Below are 20,651 nucleotides of genomic sequence, written 5' to 3' on the forward strand. Positions count from 1 at the left end.
GTCGACTACCTAGCTAGATTTAGTTCTGAAATTGACTGAGAGGACTCGCGAGGCAACATCTGAGCAGGTATTTTCGCACATGGGCACAATAGCAAAAGCTCTACTAGCTGAGAGAAGTCCATTTAGTGCTGCTGGATGATGTCTGCTAGCTACAGAATACACTGTTTACAATAAGCAAACTTGCTAACACTACCTTTCCACACCCTTCTCTACCTTATTCAGTGCCTTCTATTTGTTCTGTATTCTCTCCCTCCCCCCATCTTTATGTATATTTACCCACCTCCTATATTACATTTCAAGCATCTGACGAAGTGGACTCTGGTCCTCAAAAGATTATGATTCAGTTAATTGGTTAGTCTGTAAGGTGCTGCCTGCCTCTGTCATTTTTTCTACACCAGACTAACATGACTTCCCCTCTGAAAATCTTGTTCATTAGGTAGTTCTTCTGTTTCTACTTCCATGGGTTTAGGAAGTGTGGATGTCCTTACGCCTAACTCATCTGGAGACATTGGTTGCAGCTCCCTTCCCCTTCCCTTCACTCCTTGAGATTTAACCCACCTGTGTACCTGGTGAGTGTGGAGTCCCAGCCCTCTCCTCTGCCAGAGTCTCATATATTCAAACTGCTATGGAGCCTGTTTACTTTGGGGGATTTAACTTTAGTTTGTACCCTGGGTAACAGTCTCCTGGAGGTTTTGGATGGTGCAGTAGCTGGCCTGTTTTCTCTCTCCTTACCACAGCGACAATGAGGGATGTTTGTAATGCATACTTCTGACTAACTAATAAAGAGGAAAGTTGCCTTATCTGCACCAGCCAGTATATAAATTGAGCTCTGCCCTCTGACTCCCTGTACTCACCAGCTCTGCCCCTCTCTTTCTGTATTGTCCACTTCACTCTCTACTATCACATGTGGAAATTGAGTTCTGCCCCTATCTCTGGCTGTACTCTTCAGCTCCACTCTTTCTCTGAATAATCCATCCATTTTCTACTACTACACAGTATATCCAAGCTCAGTGTGCACTCTCTAGTACAACACATCTCCATTACTTCATAGTATTTCCCCTTCTTTGGATGGGCTTTTATTATTAATTTGAAATATAACACATTATGGTCATAAAGTTTTCTGTAAATCTGTCAGAAATATGTCTTGCTAAAATGTAAATTTTTAGATATGCTTTCTGAAATATGTAGTACTGAATAGCCTTATTTTCCAATGTGTTATCTCAAAATCATTTTGCTAAATTATAAAGTTTGATACAACCATGGTTGCTTTTCTCTAGACAGATGTAATAAATTTTATGTTAAAACTGAGCGCTGAAATTTAACGCACTTGTTTAAAAAAAGGTTTTAATTCATGATGCAGTATGCTAACTTTAAAAAAAAATTTGCTAACTCGAAAATGTACATAAAACATTGTGTATAATACAGTAAATTATGCATATAAATCATGTTTTCTGTCCAGTAAATTTTTGTGTGCATAAATTATATTTTATGTGTGGAAAACATGACTTGTGTAGAAATCATGTTTTCTGTGCATAAACCTCGACTATAGGACCCCATGCCACTAACTCCAGGTTCAGCCCTTAGACCAGAGCTTTCCAAACTGTGTGTCGGGACACGTTAGTGTGTCGCCTGCAGTGTGCAGGTGTGTCGCGCAAGCCCGGTCAACTCTGATGCGAGTTTGGGCTTTTTTTTTCTAGAGATTCACTTTTTTTTTTCAGTTTATGGGTTGCTTATTATTGGGTGATTTTTGCTGACAATCGTGTTTTTTGGGGGGCTTGGTGGGTGGAACGAGCCCAGCCATCCTTGCATTGGCTGCTGCTGCCGATGAGGCCTGGCCATGAGGAGTACTGACTGCAAGCAGCAGTGTCTGGTGATCATGGAAGGGAGTGAAGCACTTAACTGGCAACAATCAAAAAGACGAGGTACATGAGTGTGGGGGCCAGACATGTGCTGGGGGGAGAGAGATGAGTGAGTGGGGGGCAAACGTGCTGGGGGGACAGACATGTGCTTGAGGGGGAGAGATATGAGTGTGTGGGGGCCAGACATGTGCTGGGGGGAGGAGAGAGATGAGTGTGTGGGGGACAGACAATTTGTTTTTTTATTGTTTCTCATAAATTATAACAATAACATGAATTTTGGAATATATATTTTTAATATAAATTTAAGGTTTTCATGCGATAGGTTGTGTCGTGAAACATTTTATTTATGTATATATTTAAGGAAACATACATAAATTGTCGAAATATGTTTCGTTCGTTTAACCTTTAACCTCTGGTTTACTAGTAGACTGAATTACCGTGTCGTGAAATTATGTTTGTCTAAAAAGTGTGTCACCAACATGAAAAGTTTGGAAAGCTCTGCCTTAGACCAACATTGGTCCCCAGAATTGTATTCCACCTCTGACCAGGAGTTACATTTGGAGAGTTAACAAACTCATGAGTTAAGCCTATGCACCTATCAGCACTTGGGGGGGGGGGGGGGGGGGGGTCGGGGTCATAGCTATTATCCCAGGACAAGCAGGATGCTAGTCCTCACATATGGGTGACGTCACTGAATGGAGCCCAGGCGGGAAAACTTTGTCAAAGTTTCTAGAAACCTTTGACTGGCCCAGTGAGGCCACTGAGCATGCCCAGCATGCTATGATATTCTCTGCCACAGGTGTCTCTCTTCAGTCTTCATTTTTCCGCGCTGCAGCTAGCATCGCGGATCCAGAGCCGTTGAGTTTTTTACCTCAACTGTTACTCGACTTAATAGTCGTGATATTGACATTCTCTGTCACAGAAAATCTCTCGGGGTTTTTTCTTGCCGGCCGGTAAGTAACCCAGTCAAAAAATTTTGATTTCGGAGATCTTAAAAATTCTCCTCAGTCGAATCGGCGGCCGTCGATTTCACGATGTCCACAGGATTTAAAAAATGCCCTGTGTGTATGAGAAAAATGTCTCTTACAGACCCGCACACCGAATGTGTGGTATGTTTAGGAGATAAGCATGATGTTCATAACTGTCCACAATGCGCGGAGATGACTCCAAAAACCAGGAAAACCAGGCTCGAAAAAATGGAACATTTATTCAGCCTGCAACTCATACCTTCCCCGTCGCCCGGGACCTTCGGGAGATCACTTGTCCCCTTCATTGTCTTCGACGTTGACGAAATCGATGGAAAAATCGAAGTCGAAACATCGACACCGTCATCGAAGCCCCTCATTGTCCGACCCGGCTTCCCAGGAACCCTCGACAGCAAAGCGGCCTAAAAATCAGGAAACCTCGGAGTCTTCAACGCCTCGGCCTACCTCGACTCCGTTGCCGACACCAGAGCCCACACAAGAACTTGTGCTTCAGCCTACGCCACCGCCCTCAACCGCTCTGCTCCCAACGGTTGTGCGGCCGGAATTGTCGGATTTAATCCGTCAAGCGATTTCACAGGCTCTGAAGGAACAACTTACCAAACCGACTTCATTGTCGATGCCGATGTTTTCCACATCGATGCCGGCAAATTTGCCGATGCCGGTGAGCACACCGATGCCGGGGTCATTTTTGACTCCGGTTCAAAGAGATTCGACGTCGACACCAAAAATCATTACGTCATCGACGTCGATATACGCTCAAATCCCGGCTGCAATGTTACCACCGTCGACAGAATCGACACCGAGAGCACTACCCTCGACAACTTCATCGAGGCCACCTATCCTTCACTCGATAACAACAGAGCAAGAAGATACTGATGCTCAGGAATTGGCACCTTTTTCGATGACTTTTACAAAAATATCAAAAAGTCGTCGATAAAGCTCCTCAGAAAGTTATGGAGGTGAATCCTCCAATAATTCCTATCGATGACCCTTTACCTGGACCATCAGGTATTTCTGCTAAGACAACCCCAAGAACTCCATATCAAGAACCAGATGAAGAAGATTCTTGGGATGATCAAGGAACTAATACATCTTCTGAAGAGTTCATGTCAGAACCATCACCACCTGAAGTAAGGAAAAGATCCCCACCTGAGGACTTATCCTTTTCAAGTTTTGTTCAAGAGATGGCGGATACAATTCCATTCAAACTTTCTTCAGAAGATGATTCAAGACAGCATACCTTAGAGGTGCTACAGTTTGTGGACCCACCAAAACAAGTTTTGGCAATTCCCATCCACGAAGTTCTATTGGACCTACATCAACGAGTGTGGGAACACCCTTGCACGGTTCCAGCAGTAAATAAACGGGTAGACACTACTTACCTAGTGCAGCAGGCACCAGGTTTTCAAAAAACACAGTTACCACATCAATCTGTGGTAGTAGAATCTGCCCAGAAAAAAATCAAAAAGGGTACGTCCACATTCCTCAGCTCCCCCAGGAAAGGATCATCGCTTTCTGGACTCTTTGGGCAAAAAAGTGTACCAAAGCGCACTTTTATCTTCCAGAATCTCTGCTTATCAACTGTACATGACACAGTACCAGAGGGATCTCTGGAAGCAGATGGAGCACTTTATGAATTCTCTTCCAGAACAATTTCAAGAATCCGCACAATCAATCATTGCCAAGGGCCTAGAAGCTGGGAAACATGAGGTTAGGGCTGCTTATGACAATTTTGACACAGCCTCAAGAACAGCAGCAGCTGGCATCACAGCTCGAAGATGGGCCTGGTTGAAGGCATCAGATCTCAGGCCTGAAGTATAAGACAAGCTGGTAGATCTGCCGTGCCGTGGAGACAATTTATTTGGGGAAAAAGTGCAGGATGCTGTCCAACAACTTAAGGATCACACAGAGACCTTAAGGCAACTGTCACAATTACCTCAAGAACCAACAACTCAGGCACCTAGACGTTTTCCACGTAGGGAACCTAGACGTCCATACTACAGGCCAAGAAGGTACTACAATCAACCTACTAGGGCTAGACCTTCTAGACCTACCCAGCGTTCTCAGGCCAGGCAACCAAGAACAGCCCGTACTCAGCTTCCTCCACAGACTGGTCCAGCTACGGGTTTTTGAACACAAATCCAGAGATCAGACCCACCCCTCCAAAACCCCAATCAAAACATACCAGTGGGAGGAAGAATTTCCCATTTCCACACCAGTTGGGAAAAGATAACAACAGACCAATGGGTACTTTCCATTGTAGCTCACGGTTACAAACTAAATTTTCTCTCAATTCCTCCAGAATTCCCACCAACTTCCTACCCACAACAAAATTCCCAAATAATTCAATTACAAATAGAATTATCCACCCTCCTGACAGCCAGGGCCATTCAACCAGTGCCCAGGTCTCAGCAGGGCAGAGGATTCTACTCCAGATATTTCCTCATTCTAAAGAAAACTGGAGGCCTACGTCCCATCCTCGACCTCAGAAATCTCAACAAATTTCTAAAGAAAGGAAAGTCCAGGATGGTTTCTCTAGGAACAGTGCTCCCACTTCTTCAAGCAGGAGATTGGCTCTGTTCTCTGGATCTTCAAGATGCTTACGCTCACATTCCAATATACCCTCCTCACCGCAAATATCTGCGCTTCATGGTGGGCCTTCAACATTACCAATACAGAGTACTGCCATTCGGACTGGCATCTGCTCCCAGAGTTTTCACCAAATGTCTGGCAGTAATAACAGCACACCTACACAAAGAAGGTGTGCACGTTTTCCCATATCTGGGCGATTGGCTCATCAGAAGCCAATCTCAACAAGGAGCAATACAGTCTCTCAACAAAACTATTGCTCTACTACACTCCATGGGATTTCTCATCAATTATCCAAAATCACATCTAACTCCAAACCATCTCCTACAATTCATAGGAGCAGATTTGAACACCAACCTCTCAAAGGCATTTCTACCAGAAGATCGAGCAAACACACTGTCTCTACTGGCAAACTCGATTTACTCTGCCAAGCATACCAGTGGGAGGTCAATTGTGCCACTTTCACGGCATGTGGCAATCAATCACAACTGACCAATGGGTGCTAGCAATCATTGCTCAGGGTTACCACCTAAACTTTCTTGCTCTTCCACAGGACTCAACACCTCTGCAAGCATGGAGAGTATCCGACCATTCTGTCCTTCTGGAGCAGGAGGTTTCCCTTCTTCTCCAGTTAAGAGCAATAGAACCCATTCCCACTCTCGCAGCAAGGCCTAGGGTTCTATTCCCGGTACTTTTTGATCCCCCAAAAAATCCAGGGGAGTTCGTCCAATTCTGGACCTACGTGCTCTCAACAAGTACCTACAGCGAGAGAAGTTCAAGATGGTAACCTTGGGCTCGCTTCTACCTCTTCTGCAAAGAGGATACTGGCTCTGCTCTCTGGACCTTCAGGACGCATACACACACATTGCGATAACTCCAGCTCATTGCAAGTACCTCAGGTTTTTAGTAGGCCCAAAGCACTATCAATACTGCGTGCTTCCATTCAGCCTAGCTTCGGCACCACGAGTCTTTACCAAATGTCTTGTGGTTGTTGCAGCTTTTCTCAGGAAAGAAGGGGTTCACGTCTACCCCTATCTGGACGACTGGTTAATCAGGGCTCCAACCCAGCAAGCCGCTTGGTCGTCCCTCAATTTGACCCTACACACTCTAATTTCTCTAGGATTTCTCGTCAATTATGAAAAATCCTATTTAGTCCCATCTCAAACCTTGTCGTTCATTGGGGCAGACTTGGATACCTTGCGGGCAAAAGCCTGTCTCCCTCAACAACGAGCACTAACCCTCGTGTCTCTCGCTCACCAGTTGCAGTCTCAGCATACAGCAACAGTTCGCTAATTCCTCATCCTTTTAGGACACATGGCATCCTCAGTCCATGTCACAACAATGGCCCAGCTGGCCATGAGACTCATGCATTGGACTCTGAGGTCACAATGGATTCAAGCTGTTCAGCCTCTGTCGACCATTGTCCACATCACCGACTCACTCAGTCTGTCTCTCGTCTGGTGGAAAAATTACCACAATCTCCTCCAGCGTCTGCCCTTTCAAGTGCCAGATCCTCAACTCATTCTCACCACCGACGCTTCCAACCTCGGGTGGGGAGCCCCCGTGGACAATCTACAGACACAAGGGTCTTGGTCTCCAAGGGAAGCCAAACATCAAATAAACTTCCTAGAACTTTGAGCGATGCGATATGCTCTCAGGGCTTTTCAGGAATGCCTGTCAAATCACGTCGTCCTAATTCAGAAGGACAACCAGGTGGCCATGTGGTACATCAACAAGCAGGGAGGCACAGGCTCCTTCCTTCTGTGTCAGGAAGCTGTGCAAATTTGGTCGGAAGCGCTCCTACTTGCCGGGAGTGGACAATGTCTTGGCAGACAAACTGAGTTGTATCTGATCACTCAAAATGACAGATGCCTACGCCATCCCAATCTTTGGGCCTTGTCCCTGACGGCATGGATGTTGAAAGGTTAATCCTTCAACCACTTAACCTTTCAGATTCGGTCTCTCGTGTCCTGATTGCTTCGCGAAAGCCTTCCACAAGAAAATCTTATTCCTATAAATGGGAAAGGTACACATCATGGTGCACTTCGCAGTCCCTTGATCCCTTTTCCTGTCCAATCCCAAGGTTTTTGTCTATCTCTGGCATTTGTCAGAGTCAGGTTTAAAGACCTCTTCAATCAGAATGCATGTCAGTGCGGTAGCCGGCTTCCATAAAGAAGTCGGGGATGTTCCTATATCAGTACAACCTCTCGTAACATGCTTTTTAAAGGGCTTGCTCCATATCAAGTCACCTTTACGTCCTCCGGCCCCTTCTTGGGACCTTAATCTGGTTCTTGGTCGGCTCATGAAACCACCATTCGAGCCTCTTCACTCCTGTGACCTAAAATATCTCACATGGAAAGTGATTTTCCTTTTGGCTATCACTTCAGCTCGCAGGGTTAGTGAGTTACAGGCCCTAGTTACCTATCCGCCTTACACTAAACTCCTGCAGGACTGGGCGGTACTCCGCACTCACCCTAAATTTTTACCTAAGGTAGTTTCGGAGTTTCACATTAATCAATCCATCATACTACCTACCTTTTTTTCCCAGGCCCCATTCCAATCCAGGGGAACGGGCTCTGCATACCCTTGACTGTAAACGGGCTCTAGCGTTCTACCTAGACCGTACAGTTGCCCACAGGAAGAGTATTCAGTTATTTGTCTCTTTCCATCCCAATAAATTAGGGCAACCTGTGGGTAAGCAGATTCTCTCCTCCTGGTTGGCGGACTGCATATCTCTTTGCTATCAGCAAGCAGGCATTCCTTTTCAAGACCGTGTCAAAGCACACTCTGTGAGGGCCATGGCGACTTCAGTAGCACATCTCCGATCGGTGCCACTTCCTGACATTTGCAGGGCTGCCACCTGGAGTTCTCTCCACACTTTCGCAGCCCACTATTTCTTGGACAAAGGCGGAAGACAAGATTCCATCTTCGGCCAGTCTGTCCTGTGTAACCTATTTTCAACGTGATGTACCTACACCCTTCTGCCTGCCTGGTGGCGTTCAGGATGCCCTCTACCAAATTCCACCCCAGTTGTTGTGCCTGTTGCACACCATTGGGTACATTTGGTGCAATTTCGGACATCCTCAGCTTGGTACTCACCCATATGTTAGGACTACCATCCTGCTTGTCCTGTGAGAAAGCAAATGTTGCTTACCTGTAACAGGTGTTCTCACAGGTCAGCAGGATGTTAGTCCTCACGAAACCCTGCCCGCTCCCCCGCGGTGTTGGGTTCGTAACGTTTTGTTATTTGATTTTTCGGCACTGCCTCTAGCTTTCAAATAAGACTGAAGGGGGACCCCTGCTGGCTGCAGGGTTAGTGCCATGCTGGGCATGCCCAGTAGGGGCCAGTCAAAGTTCTGGAAACTTTGACAGAAGTTTTCTGTGATTGGGCTCCATCCTGATGATGTCACCCATATGTGAGGACTAACAACCTGCTGTCCTGTGAGAACACCTGTTACAGGTAAGCAACATTTGCTTTTTCACGTAGCCAAGCAGCTGAATTAGCCATGCTGTATGGGTATGTCCTCCGTGCTACTAGGTGGTGGAGCTCTCTAAGACTAGCAAAGTCTTTTAGCTAGGTGCTCCCTCCCTCCTGTACCCTGATAGGATTACCTCAGGCTCCTCAGTCTAAATTTTTCCACGCAACACAGTGCACGGAGCTCTGTATTTATCCTCACTATACTTAAACAAAGTTATATTTCTATATAAAAACCTCTTAGTAGGAAAGGAGATGAAGATAAACTCAAATCATGACAATAAAAAAAAAAACCCTTCCTCGAAGCTGCCCTCACGAGATTGTTCAGCATCTCGGGGTACTACCCCCCTCCAAACCGACTTGATGCCTTAACTTCGTCTCCTCGGTTACCCCCCCCCCCCCACCCGGTTTACCCGTGCTGGCACCAAGTAGAGACTGGGGGAGGGGCGCCGTTGTTTTTACTTACCGGCTGCTGGAAGAAAGAGCGCCAAGGTAAAATCGGCACACTGGGACATCCTGGTCTCTGCCGCGGCGCCGAAGCCTCGAGATGCGCGCCAGCGAGCTGCCTGTCGAATCTCAGAGGCCAAAAATCAGTGCGGTGGTGCCAGGGGACCAGCATGTCCATGTGTGCGTCGGAGGGCCGGCGCGTCAATGATGTGAGTTGGAAGGCGGGTTCATGAGCCGAAAGGCCGGCGCATCGATGACATGCGTCGAAGAGCCGGCGCATCCAAGCGCTAACTGGGGCACCGAGGCATCGGCACGTGTACGGGCTCACTGTGGTCTCTGGACACCATCTAAACAGATGCAACACGCGCAGAAACAGTCGCACAGGATGCACCGAACACCGGTGGAGTCGCTGAACCCGCCAGGGGATGGGCGCCTGGTGCATGATACGTTTATGCACACCATCCACCTGACACTATCAAGGAGGGTGGGTGATTTGAAAAACGAGGGAACGAGATGGATCCTTTGAAGGGCTCCTAGATCTTATATTAAGAATTGTGTTGCGATATTGTTCATATATGTTTCTTCATTGCTTGGACACTATTCTTGAATATTATCTTTGTAATTTTTTCAACTCATTTCTCAATAAAATTAAAAAAAAAAAAAGAAGAAGGAAGTCAGCAACAGCGCAAAGGCACCCATGAGTGTGCCAAGATGTCCACACGACGGAAAGGGGTCACAGTTACAATGCACAAACCCCACATAACAAACACGTGCTTAACCACCACTAAAGCCTACTAATGGGCATTTAAAAAAAAAAAAAAAAAAGTTCTTGGACTAGTGCACCCAATCCCGCCCCCACCCATCAAAGATATGAATGGTGCCTGCCATGCTGAAGCCTATGACTTCCTCGTGCATGTTCTACCACTGACGTGAGCTGTTAGGTGTGTCAAATACTAATGATACCAAAACGATCCCGGTTCATTTTTGACATGCCTATTCAACCAATGGCCCTACCATTAGAGTGGAGATCCCATAATTAGGTACTGTGCACAATTCTCCTTTCCATATTAACATGCACCTTCCCATTCACTCCCTGCTAGTGGATGGGATGATACTGGTGCTTCTTAAGTCCAGGCTTCATTTTTTCACACACCGCCGACAGGATAATAAGTCACCAGATGACTTCCAAAAAAAAAAAAAGAGAGAGAAAGAATACAACATTTTCATCTGCAATGCTCAAAGCCTGCATTCACACCAATGGTTTAACATTTATTTATTTATTTATCTATCGAGTCTTATATACCATCATTTGGTTTCGCCATCACAACGGTTTACAAAATGATGGTTTACAAGGTTAAGAAGGTTAACGTGGAATCCAAAGAGGTTCAAAAGAAAGTTAAACTCTAAACATCAAATACAAATTATTTGCAGAACAGTTTTTACACTTTCAGTTCTTTGTATTATACATATATATATGTTTGTATTGAGTTCCAATTTTTTAAGGTTAAACTGGAGGGGGTTAGCATTATTTTATTCATTGAGCATACCTGTGGATAATCTATGGGCTCTAACGCCACAACTCCATCCAGCTCGACAGACACCATTTACCTGCTCAAGATCATTCCCCTGAGGGGAGGAGTGAGATGCTTCCTAAGGTTTAAAAAAAAAAAAAAAGAAAGAAAGAAATAATGTCTCTTCTGACACTTCAGCAAATGCCTTGTCAACCAGACATCTTACATGGTTATGTTCTGCAACCATAGAAGACGATATTCCTAACATATGTGCAAATTTACCATTTCGTCTGGACACTTTATTCAAAATCAGTTCACTGATACATTCACAAGGCTTAAGAAACATCAAGCAGCAGTCTCGCTCCTATTCTAGGCCTCTCTCTTGCCAACCATCGAGACGGTAGATCAACAGTGGACAACACGACAGCATACGTGAGGACCTCGCCAAAGTGCAGTAACCAGTGATTCCTCAACCTATAAAAAAAAAGAGAAAGAAACCCAGTGGAGATTTTAGAAGCCATGGGACCACCATCCACCTTTGAGGTGAAGGTTATCCGCTTATCTTCCAGCCTAAACTCACATATATTGAGGCAATAGGGTTTTTCTCGAAATTACACATCTCGTCTCTCCAGACACACATCCTGCAAGAGCTCCGGATATTTACTAAAAAAAAAATAAAATAATAATAATAATTTTCTTTGCAGAATGACTTCTCTCAATTATTTCCTTTGTTTCCAGATGGACAACCATTCCATCCAATATAAGGTTCTTCCATTCCGCCTTGCTTCTTCCCCCATAGGTTTTTCACCAACGCATCTTCATCGTTGGAAGATGCAAGTATTTCTCTATCTGGCTAATTGACTCCTACTAGGTGTCCAATCCAACACGTCATGAAGCAATCATTACAGGGATTTCTTCCCTAAACAATCTAATACTCCTTAACAACCAAAAAAAAAAAGGAAAACAAAAGTTCATCAAGGAGCCTTTTCAAACCATACAGTTCATAGGAGCCTACATCGATAAGGCTTTCCTACCTCACCTGAGAACTCGGGGTCTCTCCACACGGTATACAACTCTGCTTCATAATACCACAATGGCAGCTCGCCAGGTCCTGCCTGTTCTGGGATATATGACGGCAACCATCTCCGTGGTTCCATGTGCCCACCTACAAAGTACCAATGAGCTCAATTTCTCCATACATGGACCACTCACATTTCCTTGATCAGCAGCAGGGGAAGGAAACCCATAATCCTGACTATTCCTGCTTACTTAATCTGCGGACTCACCCTGCGTCATCAGTTAATATTCACCACAGATAACTCCCCCAAGGCCGGGGACTCTCATCTGAACAAAATATAGATACAAAGTCTATGAACTTCGTAATCAAGTATGCTAAACATAAACCTTCCAGAACTCGCGGCGGTCAGAAACACCCTCCTAACCTTCTAAGCTCCCCCCCCCCCAAAAAAAACCCCTAAATAAATAAATAATACTCCGGAATCACACGGAATCCAGATTCCAATGTTCTAGTAAACTAAACAGGAACTCCGGCCATGGAACCTCTACATAGTGGGGTTCAAATACGGGAGCACACTCACTTCACTTCACTCAGCTCTCTGCTCGGACTTACTAAATCCAGAGCGGTCATACTCAACCAATATTCTCAAATTGGGATTTCACTACGGTAAGTCTCTTGTGACAGACTGCAACAGGAAACACCTTTACGGAGTTTATCTGAGTCCACTCAGGTTCGCTCTGGGCTCCTTTTCTCATTGCTGGTTCACAACTCGTATTTCTGCATCTCATCAACACTATGGAGATCATAAAGGACCGAGCACTACCTCTCCTGATTGTAAACATGCATAGGAAGCCGGGCAGATCTGTTCCGCATCGCACCAGCAGGGCCATGACGTCAGTGATCCAGTTGCCTTCTACGATTCTTGAGCCACAGCCAATTCCCCTGGGCACTGGCTCACAGATTCTTCACCAACACAAAGGAGCACTACTACATCCTCTTCTCTCCTCCCTACACCTTACAGCATGGAGATTTAGAGGCCCGTTTCCTAGCGCTTAAATGTTCTCCTACCCTTCAAGTTATCCTCTTTCTCAGACTGAGTTACCAAGGGTGTGGTCCCGCTGCGCTTCCTGGAGTTCGTCAACGGGTATAAACCCCTTAAATTGCCCATCTACACGACTTCTGTCCTGCCTCCATCTCCTTTACGGCGAAGGCCTTCCTACTTCCTCGCTACAGGTTCAAGTAAGCCATATAATAGCTTATCACATTCATCTAGATGAGGATCCTAAATTACCATTCCTTACTATCAGGAATTGTAAAAAAGGGCTGTTGCACCAACGTACACCTTCACGTAAACCACCAGTGTCGGGAGTCATAGACAACTAATGCTCTCACCCCTTGCACCCTGGACACTTCTCACCTTCGGTGCCTCTCATGGACAATGCTTTCCTGGTCGTTTTTGCCTTCTGCAAGGAGAGTATGTGAGTTACAAGTATCAATTCACTACGCTCCTTATCTTCTTTTTCACCACGACAAGGTGCCCTTGTGCACTCACCTTCACTGTCTTCCTACAGGAATTTCCAGTGTCGATATTACTGGCCCATCACCTTCCCACGTTTTATCCACAACTTCATGCATGGCACTATGACAGTTACACACATTGTTCTTTCTTTCAAATCGAACGCACAAAGGCGTCCAGAGATGATAGCTACTTTCTCCACAGGAATATGCCACTATATCCAGCTCTGTTGTAATAGCACATCGCACACGCTATCGGCAATCCTAGGGGCACTCCATGTACATGCAATGGCAGCCTCCATTGCCCCTTTTTCCGTCAATTACCTGTCATAGACATTTGTGAATCGGCGACATGGTCATCACTATACACTTGCACATCCCACCGTTGTTTAGACAAACAGACGGCGGATGATTCTTTTTTGGGACGGGCTGTCCTACAGCAGTGCACAGATTCCAAACAAATACAGCCTTCAAAGGAACTATCCGCCACTGTTATCGTATTGAGCAAAAAAAAAAATTTTTTTTTCAGTGACACACATTAACTGCTCAATATGTCAGCTGGGGACTCCCATACAGCATGGCTAATTCAGCTGCTTATGTATGTGAAAAGAGCAAGTTTGCTTACCGTAAACACAAGATGAATTAGCCATGCTGACCTGCCCTCCTCCCCGGACAGTTCTAGCATACCTATCTTGCTCTGATACTGAGGAACCTGGGGTAATCCTGTCAGGTTACAGGAGGGAGGGAGCACCTAGCTAAAAGACTTTGCTAGTCTTAGAGAGCTCTGCCACCTAGTAGCACAGAGGACCTATCCATACAGCATGGCTAATTCATCTGCTATCTACGGAAAACACCGTTTACGGTAAGCAAACTTGCTCTTCCATGCGGCTAGTTCATTAAATGCTTTATAGGTTGAACTTTGTTTTAAAATTGCTACTTATTTTAAACAACTTTTTTTTTTTTTTAGTGGGATTTAAAACAGACTACATCCTACATTGTGTTTGGGGATTTTTAACAAGAACCAGTTTTTGAAAATATTTACAGAGATTTTAGCAGTTACCATGAACTGCGGAAGTCAGTTTGTTGAAACACTAAGAAAACTTAGTTATGATAAGGCGACTAAACTTAATGGAGAAGATTTTGATTGGCTATTTGATACAGTTGATAAGTCGTTTTTGGAGTGGTTTTGTGGAAATGTAAGCGAACAGCATGTGTTGCCTGAAGAAAAACTGACAGCCTTTAACGCTCTTAAAGAGTCTGGAAAGTTTATCTTGGATGAAAAAGCTTTGGATGAAGTTCTGAAGACCTGTAAATTATCTGAATCAAAAAACCATTGTACAGATGAGGTGGCATTTATGAAGCTAGAAGAGGAACTTCAGACACTGCAGAAAGTGAAAAGGCAAAAAATTCAGCAGCGTAATAAACTTCAAATAATGGCTGCTTCATCTAGCCATATGTCACTGGAATTGAGAGAAGAAACGGAAGAAGTGGCTAACGTTCTCAAGGATACCCATGAAACTCTTAATTCTGTAAATATTAAAATAAATTGTGAACTTCAAGCTCTTATTGAAGGTGTTAAGATGCTGATTTCATTCTTTACCCTTTTTGAAGAGCAGGGTACAGTTCCTCAAGCAGCATTTTTGTCCCAACTTGTCCTAGAGAAGTACTTGTCCCAGGAAGAACAACGCACATCTGCCCTTACTTTGTATACTAAGAAACAGTTTTTTGAAGGAATAACAGAGCTGGTTGAAAGTTCAAATGAAGAAAATTTTCAGATTGTTGACATAAATGGGCCATCCATTTATGATGAAAGTAGTGATGTTCGTCAGGAGAGGCGACATGAAATGGCCAGGTTGCAACTATCATATATCTGTGCCAAAAACCAGTTAATTCAATTAAAATCTAAAAATGAAAGTGTGAAAAGTGGCCTTCAATGGGCAGAACATAATCTTAATTCTCTTCAAAACAAGGTAAGTGTTAATGTAGGAATACTTAACATTTAGTTAAAACTTTTAATACCAAATGTGTTGACTTGCCTATGTTAAACTGACAAAGGGCCTTTATTTAGTCTGGGTTTTTTCTTTTTAGTTGGTATTGGCAGATTTATGGTCTAAATAGACCCTGGCAGCTTAATTGTAGTTGTCGGAGGACCCTGGAATTATTCATTTCCATCGAGCAACTTTCAGTTTGTCTAACTTATCTGGTAAATAAAAACAATTCTGCTTGAAAGAAACCAACACTTCATCTTCTGTTTCTGTTTCTTTTTTTTTTTTTCTTTTCATTTATTTAGAAAAACTGCATGGCATTGGTAAGTTGCTCTCTCCCTCTGGCCCTTTACAAATTAGACAGGGGCTAATATCCTCGTAATTCTTCATTAGTAGAACATATAACCAATCAATACATCATTCTTTTGGTTATTATACAGTTGGTCCAATCATTTATTGCCTTATTGTCCAAATACTTAAGCAACACTCCTTTTCATCCATTCTAGATTTCATCAACCATATCATGCTGGGTATCAGTTGCAAATACTTTTTGCAGTAGAGGCGCTGCTAGCCCAATGTTATGGCTACTGTCTAAAGCCTCTCTAAAAATAAACCTTTTTCTAAGATGAAAACAACTTAGAAAACAAAACATCTAGCCCTGCAGAATAAAATGTAAAATGTTCACTGTTTCTCAATATAGCTGACCTAGAATATGGAGACCTCAGAACCCCAAAAAAGGTTTTTCTACTGTAAATTCCACAGTTCCTCCCTTTTCGTAGGTCTCTGTATCTTGGGATAGCTAAATCCCACCATGAGCATAAGGCTCAATTAACCCAGACATTGTCATGCCACAGTTTGAACACTGATCCTCTTCAGATCTTTCATTCCCATGTTTCCCAGTCTCGTTCATGTCAATATATTCATTTATTGCAGACTAATCAGTATTAATCTCATATTTCCTCTGTTATTTAATTCTATATTAACAGTGATAACCCCAGCATTGAGTATGAAAAATCCTAAAATAGCTCCCCAAATTGATCTCTTTATTCTGCGGTTAGGGTGATATTTGATTAATGATGTTTGTGCTGTTGTGTCATGAAGATGAGTAAGATTTTGCAGTTTAAAAACAAAACTGTGGAATGGTGTAACCCAAAGTAATACAAAAATCTGTGGGGCAGATTTTCAAAGGGTTACGCGTGTAACTTACGTGCATAACCCCGAGAAAGTGCCCCCCGCGCACGCTGAGCCTATTTTGCATAGGCTCAGCGACGCGTGCATGTCCCGGGGATTTGAAAAAGGGGCGGGAAGGGGGCAGGGGCATGGGCGGGGTGCCGGTCCGGGGGCGTAACTAAGACAACAAAGTTAGGGGGGGAAGGGGGGGGAGGAGCGGAAGGAAAGTTCCCTTTGAGGCCGCTCCGATTTCGGAGCGGCCTTGGAGGGAATGGGGAAAGCCATCGGGGCTCCCCTAAGGCTCGGCGCGCGCAAGATGCACAAGTGTGCACCCCCTTGTGCGCACCGACCCCGGATTTTATAACATGCACGCGGCTGCGTGCGCATGTTATAAAATTGGGTGTTGATTTGTGCGCCTGGGTTGCGCCAAATCTATGACCGCCGCATGTTATAACATCTGGCCCTGTATGTTTAACAGTTTGTGTGGATGTCAAATAAAAATGTCCTCATTTAGCTTAAATTGTAGCATTTTTTAAATCTGTTTTCTATTGTCTGGGTAAAGAACATAAGAGTGATTTGTTTTCTAGTCATGTGGTAGATAACACTGTGACAGGGAATCTAAGTAATAAGTTTGTCAGAACAATTGTGATAGGCTACAGAAGTATTTGGAAAAGCTATGAAATTTCCTATAATTTCATCATCTTTTACATATCCAGATAAATATGCAAAAGCATCATTTGAATCATTATAGTACACATCTGCTGACCAATATTCAGAATGCTTATTTAAATATAAAACAAGATTCTTCAAATTTCCTCCCTTCTGGAAGTTTATAACTTTCATTAGCAAAGAGCAGAATAGTATTTTGACACTTAGGGTAGTCTTTTTCATGAACATAACCAGGTCCTTGTCCTACAGGGAGGGCTCGAAGACACCATTCAGATGACCTTGGCCTGCGTGCAAAATTGATCAAGGTCATTGATACAGGTGGAGTTACTACATTTGGTTCTTGTCCTTGTTTCTACACACCAGTGAAATTTGTTGGCACTGTCTGAAACATAGAAGTTACCATAAAAAGAGAAGTAGAAGTTGGTATGTAAGAACAGGTCCAACAATCAGTTAATTATAAACTTCTTGATACAACTTAGTGAGACGCACGTAGCCATTATCTTCTGGAATAGTGGGCTGACTGCTATTCTGTGTAGGAGAGCCAGCACAAACGGAGAACATCAGCATTTTCACTTCCTTTCTTTGAAATAGCCTCTTCAAAAATATTCAGATCTGGAAGACACTTCACTTTCTTGAGGCTTCGATGAAACAGCACCTGACTCCATGGGACACCTGACTGTGTCATGATACGAGTGAGGTCTAGACAATGCACCAGCTTGTTTAAATGTCCACGGTGCTGGGCGTGCCTCACTGTCATTGATAATGTTCTCAGTGACTCTGCTGGACCGCAAACAGTATATAGGTCTTACTTGCTTTACACAAGAATATTTAGGACAAGCACTGTCCCCAAAGGCGCACTCACATGGCTTTGTGAGTTAGGCTGTTCACTGGCTTTGTCAGCAGTCTTGGTGAACTGTGGCTGGGTCTCACGTTGATCAAAATAAATAACAATGGCTTACGTGCACCCAATAGTCAAAGCCTTGTAATTTTAGTGCAGAGCGTCTCACCAACAGTTCTTGATAAGGTCCCTTCCACCTTGGCCATAAACAGTGCTTTCTTTTAAAAGCTTTGTAGTATACAAAGTCACCTGGTTGGATATCTGGAAAATGTGTGTTTGGTAGGCCTTGAAACAACAGAGATCTGTTGAGCAATCTTTTTGTTCTGTAGATTCAATTGTAACATAAAATGCAGAATTCATGTAGTGTAAAGTTCATATCTATTGGCAATTTTGGCATAGTAGGCACAGGCATAGGCCTACAAAATAATATCTCATGAGGAGTGAGTCCATGCTTATGGTTAGGCATATTTTTTATACTCATTAAAGCCAAAGGCAAAGCATCAGGCCACTTCAAAGATGTTTCATGAGTAATTTTTCCCACTTTAATCTTTAAAATATGATTGTATCTCTCCACCAATGCGCTGCCCTGTGGTCTATATGATGTATGAAAATGTAACGTTATACCCAGGGCAAACCCCAAATCTTGTATTATCTGTCCATTGAAATGGGGGTCTCTGTCACTTTCAGTCACCTCTAGAATTGCCAAATCTTGGAATTAATTCTTTCAAATAGTTTTTTTTCTTCTAGTCTGTGTGAGTATGCCTTAGCGGTTGGAAACGCTTCTAATTATCCAGTAAAAAGTCAGACTACTGTTAAAATGTACCTTAAATTCATTACCTGTGGCATGTTTATGAAATCCATTTGCAGTCTCATAAATGGACCTCAAGGAGTAGTCAAATGTGAAGGTGCAACCCACAGTCCCTTCCCCACATTATGAAGAGCACAAGTGGAACATCTCTGTACTATTGCATGAGCTATTGCTTATTTTTGGAGCCTATCGATAAGCTAAAATTTCTTTCATCACCCCCAATTTCTCAGAGTATGAAATGGAATGAACCACTCTGGTAAGTAAGGGATAATGGAGGCAGGGGCAATAGGGAGTTGATTAGGCCCCAGCCATAGTCCAGTGGTGGTGCATGTGCATCCCTGACGTTGTCAGGAACGATGTTCCTCAGTAGCTTCTTTTTGTAATCTGAGGAGATCCTGTTTAGTGATCTGCTCTGGTGTCTGTAAGGAAAGCAGAGGTGTTATTTTGGAAGGAGGAAAAGATCCTCCTGTCAGCAGCAATTTGCGAGCAGCCATATATATCTGCCAGTGCATTTCCTTTTGCTTCATACAAGTCTTCTTTGGAATGATTAGCACGTCACAACAGCTAACACTTTGGGAAGAAATAAAGCTATTAATATTGATTTAACATAAGAACCATTTCTAATAAGACTCCCTGAAGAAGTTAAAAACCTTTACTTTTCCAAATAGCTCCAAAATAATGAATAACCCCAAAAACATATTGTGACTGTATAAATAGTGGCCACAAGATATTTTGCCAAAATACATGCTCGAGTTAATCCTACCAATTCAGCAATTTGAACAGAGCTGTTTTCTATAGGAATCAGTGCACTTTCAATAACTTCAAGATTCAGCAATGTCCTTTTCTTAATAATGCATTATTTCATTAATGTTAGCATGTCTATCAGTTTTTGAAAAAAACAGGTAAAGAATAATTTCTAATTTAATAGATCATAAAAGATACTTTTTTTTGAAGAAATGTATGAATCTATACATTTTCTCAGAACAAATCTTACATGGTTAATAAGCATACACTATGTCAGGGTTAGTTTTTTTTTTTTCTCTGCAACAAGTAGTGGGGCTATTTTCAGTTCAGACTCATAGAAACTAAAAGCATATTTCTAAACAAGTGAAAATAAAGAAAAAGTTTTTCCAAATGCATGAATATTTCAACTATCATTTGAAAGCAGGGATATAAATGTAAACAAATCTTCAGAACATGGAATGGATTATAAATATTTGCCAAACGGGTATGATATCCCTGCCCAGAGTATCATACTCCGTCTCTTTTCTCTTGTTATGAGAAAGAACTTGAAAAAAATACACTCTGATTCACATATCTCTCCCTATGCAAGGTTATTGGATAGTCTAAACATATTATATTTCAGTGTTTAATATATGCCTGAACATGTATTCTTGTAGTGAATAATATGTCTTCATTTAATTGTTCATAGATACCGTATTTTTCGCTCCATAAGACGCACTTTTTTCCCCCCAAAAGTGGGGGGAAAATATATGTGCGTCTTATGGAGCGAATATAAAAAAAAAACTAAAAATCTAACAACCCACCCCCCCACCCTCCTGACTCCCCCAAGACCTGCCGACTTAATTTACTACAACCCCCCACCCTCCTGACCCCCCCAAGACCTGCTGACTTAATTTACTTCAACCCCCACCCTCCTGACCCCCCCAAGACCTGCCAAACGTCCCTGGTGGTCCAGTGGGGGTCCAGGAGCGATCTCCTGGGCTTGGGCCATTGGCCCAAGCCCAGGCATATATTAAACACTGAAATATAATATGTTT

The 20,651-nt window shown here is 43.4% G+C and overlaps 1 protein-coding gene across 5 annotated transcripts in view; it reads left to right on the top strand.

Annotated features, from left to right (window-relative positions):
- The window catches only part of HAUS3 (HAUS augmin like complex subunit 3), a 100,325-nt gene that overhangs the window by 35,034 nt on the left and 44,640 nt on the right, over positions 1 to 20,651 (top strand). For all 5 annotated transcript variants that reach the window (XR_003854972.1, XM_029592361.1, XM_029592340.1 and 2 more), the window contains one exon: positions 14,368 to 15,370. Coding sequence is in view for 4 of the 5 variants with exons in the window: in XM_029592361.1 (XP_029448221.1) it covers positions 14,462 to 15,370 (909 nt within the window). In the remaining variant the exon portion in view is untranslated. The remainder of the gene's footprint in view (positions 1 to 14,367; positions 15,371 to 20,651) is intronic.

This window comes from Rhinatrema bivittatum, chromosome 1, assembly GCF_901001135.1.
Source record: "Rhinatrema bivittatum chromosome 1, aRhiBiv1.1, whole genome shotgun sequence".
NCBI lineage: Eukaryota > Metazoa > Chordata > Amphibia > Gymnophiona > Rhinatrematidae > Rhinatrema > Rhinatrema bivittatum.